The sequence below is a fragment of the Fringilla coelebs genome, assembly GCF_963513975.1.
Source record: "Fringilla coelebs genome assembly, chromosome: 5".
In the NCBI taxonomy this organism is placed as follows: domain Eukaryota; kingdom Metazoa; phylum Chordata; class Aves; order Passeriformes; family Fringillidae; genus Fringilla; species Fringilla coelebs.
In genome coordinates this window covers 55,564,972-55,573,502 of record NC_140033.1, presented here as the reverse complement: position 1 = coordinate 55,573,502, position 8,531 = coordinate 55,564,972, and the positions used below count along the sequence as shown (strand labels likewise).

At 51.5% G+C, this 8,531-nt stretch overlaps 1 protein-coding gene across 1 annotated transcript; it reads left to right on the top strand.

Annotated features, from left to right (window-relative positions):
• Positions 1–5,615: 5,615 nt before the first annotated feature.
• LOC311153877 (potassium voltage-gated channel subfamily A member 6-like) lies at positions 5,616–8,179 on the top strand (the record flags this gene model as incomplete). The annotated part of the gene is made up of 1 exon (XM_084205955.1): positions 5,616–8,179. The coding sequence occupies one exon, from the start codon at positions 5,616–5,618 to the stop codon at positions 7,170–7,172; it is 1,557 nt and encodes a 518-aa protein (XP_084062081.1). The 3' UTR covers positions 7,173–8,179.
• Between the last annotated feature and the right edge of the window lie 352 nt (positions 8,180–8,531).

Below are 8,531 nucleotides of genomic sequence, written 5' to 3'. Positions count from 1 at the left end.
ATGTTTGGAAGAAGTGGATAGGCACCCAGGTGTAGAGGGACTAAATGCCGCAGCAGAATTCTCAAGAATTTCTTGTCATTTTGGAAATAATGCTTTTCTCTTGCATGGAAACAGGGCTTCATTGAAATTTTGGGGTTTTGGTGTGAGCCAAAGTTAAATGAAAGGATTGGAGCAGAAGGAACTGGGAAATGAGGAAGGATAGAACAGCAAACTGAAAAGGCTGGGAGAAGATAGACAATGGAAAGGAGAATGGGACATGGAAAGGAGCTGAGGGACAGGTTATAAGGATAAACACTTGGGACCACCTCGGGGCCTCTAGGATGGAAATAAATAAAAGAATGGAAATTAAATATTGGAGTGCAGGAGCAAAAGGGGTTGAACAGACCCACAAGAAGACAAAGTCCAGCTGAAACATGACCAGAGCTGACCAAGCAGCTGCATCTGATGCTGCAAAACCTGACACAGTGTGTACACCTCAGTCATTTTAAGCTGCCTATCAAAGAGCTGTGAAACCCTCCATCTTTCCCTGGTGAGGGGTCTGCATGCTGCTGTCACTGTCTGTCACACATTTGTTTGCTCACACACCTCAGGGTTGTGTTGTGAACCTAAAAACTATGACAAGCCAGAATGCTTTTCCTCCTGTGATAAACAGGGATGTGAAGTCCCTGAAGTATATCCACAGTGTCTCTCTGGGAAAGGGCATCTGAAAAAACCCCAATGTATTTACATGGGAAATACTTAAGGGACTTAAAAATAAAGGTTTAAAAATTACTCATCTGTAGATAGAATTTTGGGGGGGAACCCAAGATAAACACACTATTGAAGGCACTTTAGGTTAACAGAAGTACTTGAAAGCTGGAAATATTTGCGTGAAAGTTTCTGGTACAACCTATTTCATCTTCCCCTCCCCCATTTATCCCAGTATGGTGACAAAATCTTTAGTTATGTCATGATCTATTTTTGCCAGTACAAGCACCTGTCCTCATCCAACAAACAGAAAGGACAGCATTCCAGGAATAGTCTGGGTTGATCCAGGGAATGGGACTGTCACCTTCGCTTCGTGGAAGTGCAATTCTTCCTCCATCAGTGAGCAGTGGCACAAACACCCTTTTCATGGGGCAGATAGAGATGCTCAAGGCCTGGCTGCATGGCACTCTGAGCAACCGGGGCTAGGGAAGATGTCTCCGCTGCCCATGGCAGGGCCTTGGAATAGGATGGTCTTTAAGATCCCTTCCAACCCTGGCCATTCTATGATTCTGAGACTGGGATGGAGGGTTTTCCATCAGAGAATATTCAGGGTTACTTCTATTTTGAGAAAATTTGGATTTTTTAAATCCCTGTTCATTGTGGTGATGCATGAAATCATGATTGATATGTGGGTATTGTTAGATGCCCCAGCCCTCCTCACCTTGTCTGGTTCTTTGAGATCTGCTGTCACATGAATTGAGAACTCTTTGAGTACTTTCTTCTCTCTAGGAGTGTAATAAAAATAGGAAAGCCAAGGTTTCATTGCCCATATGCAGTGAAATCACTGCTCTTTCCTTCCCTGAGTCTGTCATTCTGTGAGATGCAATGTTTCAAACCCAGGCCTTTACGTGGACTAGAATAAGGAGGCTGAAGGCACTCAGGGATCTGACCATGAACATTTTATGCCACAGCAGTTGATGGCTGGAAGGACATTAATAAATATCCTTCAGGTTTCTCCTGCTTTCTGGTGAGAGAACAAACCAGAACTCCTGTTTCCTAGTGGTGTGCCTAACAGCTCCAGGGCTCAAGCTTATTCTGCTTCCCTTCCCTGTTCAGCACTCTCATTTATAGATTTATGGTTCTGAGTAAGAAGGGAAGTATGAAGTTGGCTGTAATTGGTACTGTGCATAAGTGTAAATTACCATTTCAAATGGGGATGCTCTGCCAGCTATTGCTTTTCTTTTTTTTTTTCATTTTTCCTGCCTATTGCTCTTTTTAGACTGTGGGGATTTGTTTGATATGTGGAATATTTTGGCTCCTGGGAAATGAATCCTACCCCGGGGCCTCCAGCCTGTGGGAGGTTCTGTTGTGCCTCCCAGCTTGTGCGTTAGGGTGCTGATGGATGATTTTGGAGGTGCATTGATCACCAAAATATACTGCAGGCATGGAAGGTGTTCTTGTGTCTCCATTTAATGAGGGTGAGAGTTACAAGATGTCACATGAGCAAAGCATGTCAAGCTGTTCTGCTCGAGGCCCAGTGGCCAGCCAGCATTCCCAGCACGTACTGGGCAGCCTTCAGCCCCAAAAGGAGTTTTGGAAAAGGGATATGAAAAGTATTTTGCTACTGGGCTGCAAGCAAGTGAAGAGACTGTACTAGGGTTATGGGGATGAGAAGCTCCATAACTGGGAAAAGTACCTGAATGTGGGAAGCAGAAGATAGGGGTAGCACAGGAGCCATGGAGGAGGAAATTGGGAAGTTCAGGAGACGATGGGGTGACTGGGAAATGCAGGAAGACAAGGAAGTGGCCAAGAAGTTTTGCATGCCCTAACCTCAAACCTGGAATCCCACTTGGGATATCTTGGTTTTGGAGTGAGTGTCTCTGGGTTTGGCTTTCCTGAGAATATGCTACTCAGACACAATTTTTTGGCGGCTGCAATGCTGATCACATCCAATCCTGCAAAACGGAGCTAAAGGAAATCCAAAGGGTGGCAGTGTTACCCAAAATGCTGAGCCACGTTTGCGGATGCATCCAAAGGAATGGTTGAAACTGAACTCCTATGCTGCAAATTGACAGTGCCTGTATGGATCAGGCCTGGAAGGACCATGTCCCTCCAGTTTTTGGAGCAGGATGAGAGCCCAGAACTGGGTGTCCTGTGCAAGCCAGAACGATTTTCCCCATGAATCTCTGAAGGGATTTTTGTGCACCTTGGCATTAATGACCAATACAGCTTGCGTGAGGATGTGGTCATCACAAACTCTTGAACCATAGTGAGGAGCCAGACCTGTGCTGGAGATGTGATCACAGCTACTGCCTCAAAGAGGAGCTTAATGGCACCCTGAGGCAGCACTGGCCTTGTGGTGTTCAGAGCCAGCACCCAAATCTGTCTCCAGGGAGCGTTATGGTACAGCAGCGTGGCTTTTGGGGACACTGCTCTTGTCCCTCCTGACATTTCCGGGTCTCCCTTGTCTTCAGCTCTGCGAATTTTGTGCCATTGGGAGCTGCTGGCCCAGCAGGATCTGCACGGAGGGAGGCTGAATTGTGGCAGCTGGTATTGCCTCTCAATATAGAAGTGAGGGAGGGTGTGGCTGCACAGGCTCGGGAGCAGGCTGCGTGCTGAGGAGAGTTGTGTTGCACACCGCAAGGGCTTCTGGCTTTAACACCAAGCCCGAGCGCACCGTGAGCGCACCAGAGGGACAGCGGCTGCTGAAGGGCTGTCAGGAGCAGCCCAGGTGTGCAGAGCTGCCAAAGCTGCTCGGAGCTGGGCTGTGGCAGAAGGGTGGGAAGGGATGGGATGCGGGAGCACCTCGGCTGCCTGGAGCGCTGCTCGCCCAGGTATCGGGGAGCCCAGAGCAGTGGCAGCATGGAATGTCTGTGTGGGCTGTGTGATCCTGCAAACCGTCCTGGAGCTCCACGCTGACTCTGCTCTGCTGACTGAAGCTTGCTCCTTCAAACCCAGCACAGGGTGAGCTTCGTCATGTAGACATGCCCTGCATGTCCTCTAAGAAACCTCGGGAGCTTTCCCATCCCTCCTGAAAGCTGTTTTGAAAGGATTTCTCAACAGTTAACCCTGCAAATGAATAAATCATAATTATGATTCAAATAATCCCAGGAATGAATAATTCATTGTAATAATTGAAAAAAGAAATTTCAGCAAGAAGCATTTTACTATTACAAAGGCAAACATTGATGCTTTTTTTATTTTTTCACAAAGAATAGGTATATTGGTATATTCTCCAGCAAAGTCTATTTCATCTGGCTGCCATATCCCAATTACATTTAATAAGAAGTAAAAATACACTTCCTTGTGTGACAGCCATCTCCCCATAAATGAAATAACATGCTTTCTTTTGCAACAGCCATCTTCAATGCTAATGAGCAGGAAAGGAAAGGGGATTAAGTGACATTTAATTCATATTCACCTCCTTCCTGAGAACAGAGACAAAGAAAGCAGCCACAGTCAGCTGGTCAAAATGTCCAGAGCCTGAACCAGGAATTGCCAGCTAGTTAGGAGGGACTGGGAGGAGGGAGGCATAAAAAGGGGAATGTTTTCCTCTAGATCCGTGCTGCTAAGAGATGATGTAGGCTAAGCACATGGCTTGCAGCCAGCAAAGGCATCAGATGCTGCGAAGATAAAAGCTTGGTTAATAACATTTAGCACCGACAAAGGGCTTTCAAGGGAAAGACAGACTTTTGTCCTGGGAAGGATGGAACCAGAGTCACCTGTTAGCCCATTTTCTCTCTTTCAGGAGAAAGTACAGTGTCATGAGTTTCTCTGCGCTTTCAAATGCCGAGTGTGACAGGGACAGGGCAAAACCACAGGTTTCTAAAGACAAAAAGAGCTGGTAGTCTGATTGCTTGTGAAATGCAGATTCTGATTTTCGGAAGACTTAATGCTGGCTGTGTGGTGATGGACAAAAAAAAAAAAAAAAAAAAAGCAAGCTCACGTGTTTGGTATGTGGGAAAAGAGGCAAACTCGAATCACCCCAAATGAAGAGAGGAGCTGCATTTACCTGTATCTTTCCCCGACTGCACTGTTCACCGTGACAGGTTGTCTCCATCTGTAGATGGTCCGATACCACCGTCGTGCTTGCATCATGGCAATGACATTTATAAATGGAGGTCCACGAGCCACAGGCATGGAGTGACTGGCTCAAGGTCAAGTCCAGCCTGCGGCGGGGACGGGAACAACACCGAGGTCAGCCCGGTCCCACGGCTGAGCTCCGAGTCCTGCTCGAAGCCGGCGGTGTCGGACAGCCCCGCCAGGGGTTTGCCTGCGGGGACAAGGGCAGGACTCCAGGGTGGGGGTGGGCGAAAGAGGGGCGGCGGCGGTCCCGCCCTTTGGACCAGCTGTTGCGAAGCTCCTGGCCGGAGAGCTGGTCCCCCAGCGGCTTCCTCTCGAGGGTCTCCCCCGAAAAGCCGGCGCCCCTGGGCTGGGGCGGCCGCGTCCTCCGCGGCGAGGGGAGAGGTGGGGCAAGCATCCCCCGTTGGCGGGTGCGCGCATCCGTCTGTAGCTGAGCGTGTCGGCGCTGGCGCGGCGTGCGTGTCTGTGTCTGTCTCCGTGCGGATGCCTGCCTGTGTCTGCGTGTGCCCTTCTCCCGTGTGTGACACCGTGCGTGTGTGCTCGCACACCTCCCTCTCCTGCTCTCTCTCTCGCGTGTGTTTGTGTGTCCCTGTGTGTGCGCGGGGAGCGCAGCGCGGAGCCGGGCGCGGCAGCAGAGACGGCAGCAGCGGCGGCACGGTGACCCGAGCCCCGCGGCCGGAGGAGGAGCCGCGCCGGGAGCCCCGCGGAGCCGCCGGGCGAGCGCGGCTGCACCGAGGCGCAACAGGCGGATGGCGGCGGGCGGCGGGCGCTGAAGGCGAGCGGGGCGAGGCGGAGGGGCAGGGAAGGGCGGGCGAGGAAGGGCAGCGCCGGGCAGAGCGGGCGGGATGCGGGCGGAGGAGCCGCTGGCGCTGGCGGCCCCGCGGGCGGGCGGCGAGGCGGAGGCGGAGGCGCCCGGAGAGGAGCGGAGCGGCGGCAGCTGCTGCAGCAGCGAGCGCCTGGTGATCAACATCTCGGGGCTGCGCTTCGAGACGCAGCTGCGGACCCTCTCCATCTTCCCCGACACGCTGCTGGGCGACCCCAGCCGCCGGGTGCGCTACTTCGACCCGCTCCGCAACGAGTACTTCTTCGACCGCAACCGACCCAGCTTCGACGCCATCCTCTACTACTACCAGTCCGGGGGGCGGCTCCGCCGGCCGGTCCATGTGCCCCTCGACATCTTCCTGGAGGAGATCCGCTTCTACCAGCTGGGCCAGGAGGCTATCGAGACATTCCGGGAGGATGAGGGCTTCATCCCAGAGGAGGAGAAGCCTCTGCCCCAGCACCACTTCCAACGCCAGGTCTGGCTGCTCTTTGAGTACCCCGAGAGCTCCGGGCCAGCCCGGGCCATCGCCATCGTCTCCGTGCTGGTCATTCTTATATCCATCGTCATCTTCTGCCTGGAGACCCTGCCCGAGTTCCGCCAGGAGCCCAAGGGACCCCAGCCTGGCTTCGGGGAGGCTGCACCTCTCGGGGACGAGGCGCTGCTGCTGCCGCCGCTGCCCCCGCCAAGCGGCACCCCCCCGCCCCTGCGCCCCGCCGCTGGCTCCGGCCCGTTCTTCACAGACCCCTTTTTCCTCATCGAGACCCTGTGCATCATCTGGTTCTCCTTTGAGCTCCTCGTGCGCTTCTTTGCCTGCCCCAGCAAGCCCGAGTTCTCCCGCAACATCATGAACATCATCGACATCGTGGCCATCATCCCCTACTTCATCACCCTGGGCACCGAGCTGGCCCAGCAGCAGCAGCAGAAGCAGCAGCCCGGGAGCAGCAGCAACAATGGGGGCCAGCAGCAAGCCATGTCCCTGGCCATCCTCAGAGTCATCCGCCTGGTCAGAGTCTTCCGGATCTTCAAGCTCTCCAGGCACTCCAAGGGGCTGCAGATCTTAGGGAAGACTCTTCAGGCCAGCATGAGGGAGCTGGGCCTCCTCATATTCTTCCTCTTCATCGGGGTGATCCTTTTCTCCAGCGCTGTCTACTTTGCAGAGACTGATGACCCTGACTCGCTGTTCACCAGCATCCCTGATGCTTTCTGGTGGGCAGTGGTGTCCATGACCACTGTGGGCTATGGGGACATGTATCCCATGACAATTGGTGGCAAGATTGTGGGCTCCTTGTGTGCCATTGCTGGTGTGCTCACCATTGCCCTCCCTGTCCCTGTCATCGTGTCCAACTTCAACTACTTCTACCACCGAGAGACTGACCATGAGGAGCAGTGCCAGTACACCCACGTCACATGTGGCCAGCAACAGTCACCCTTCTCTGAGCCCAAGAAAGGGGACAGTAATCAGTCCCTCAGCAAATCTGAATTCCTGGAAGCAGAAGACCTGGAGTCCATGAAATATGCCAACTTCATTCCTCCCAATAACCAGGGATATAAAGAGAAGAAAATGCTGACAGAGGTGTGATGGGTTTTGTTGTCCTGGGTCCAGACACGGAGCTTCAAGCCGCTGTTACAGTTGTCTTCCTACAAGCAGCTGGATCTATTCAGCATTTACATGCCAGACTGTGAATTGTGATACCGTAAACAGAATGATTGTGATAATGGGCTCTTCTGGCCTGATTTGCTGTTTCTCATTACTGTGTGCAGCCAGAAATTTTCTTGCTTTATTCCGTGGAGTGCTAGCTGTCATCCCCACTCCCTTGTGCATTTCTTTCTCTGCTTTTGATGACTGCTTTAATCCAACATTTGCTCCGAGACCAAGTCTTGTAACTCCACTAGCAGAGAAGTCCTTGCCACTGCTTCAGCAGAAGCATTCTGCAGTGTAAACAGTTAAAGGGGCTACAAACATCTGGCTCGAGCTGTGCTCTCAGTCTCTGTGCCAGTGCGGTGCCCTTGGCTGTGGAATCAGTCACGCCTGCCATGCCATTGCCTTTGAATAATGGAAATGCTGCAGCCAGGATCACAGGGAGCTCTGCAGCTGTAGGGGAAAGCCAGCAAGCAGATGCCTGCCTTCTTTGCAACCCTTGGCATGCTAAAAGATCCTCCTGGTTTGTGTTTCAAAAAAAGAAAAAAGGTGCATAAATCTAAAAGCTCTTTGCTACTTTTGACCATACATCATGTATCAAAAACAGGCTTAAAGCAGTCAAAAAACTTGGTGAAGATTCTCTGTGTTTTGAGCTTATCTCAGCCTTATTTATGCCAGTGCCCTGATGTTAATTGGCTTTTATAGTACCAACTTAATCTTCATAGTGGTAAGTGCCTTCTGATACAAGGCGTGTTTGAGTAAATTCATTTGTTATCTGCAGAGATCATCTTCACACATTAGCGTTTAATGAGATGTGCTTTGTGCTTTAGATACCCAGCTCCTATTGGGCATGTGAGAACAGTAGACTCCTCTCCTTTTTTTAATTGAGCATTTGTGTAGCTGAGGGAAGTTTGCATGTTGACGTTATGTTGATGTGGCAGGAAAATCCCGACCACAGAGAGCTCTGCACCTGTGCTGTGTGAGGATCGTGCTGGTTTAGCAAGTCACAGGCATAAAATGCTCCAGGGCAAGTGTGTCAACATTTGAAACTGAGACTGGCACAGATACAAACTTCCCTAAACTGTCTGCACAAAGCCAGCAGTATTCTCCAGACCCTTTAAATGAGGGGAGAAACAGCGAGACCTGAAGAGATGCTCTTGCTGTATTGCGGGCCTAGCCAGTTCCTGGTATTTCATGGATAGGAGCAACAGCAGTGTTTTTGTAATTGTTTTATGAGGGCAGTTTGTGCCAGCCATGCATAATATGCATAGCTTGGCCTGCAGTGCCAGGTTTGCCAAG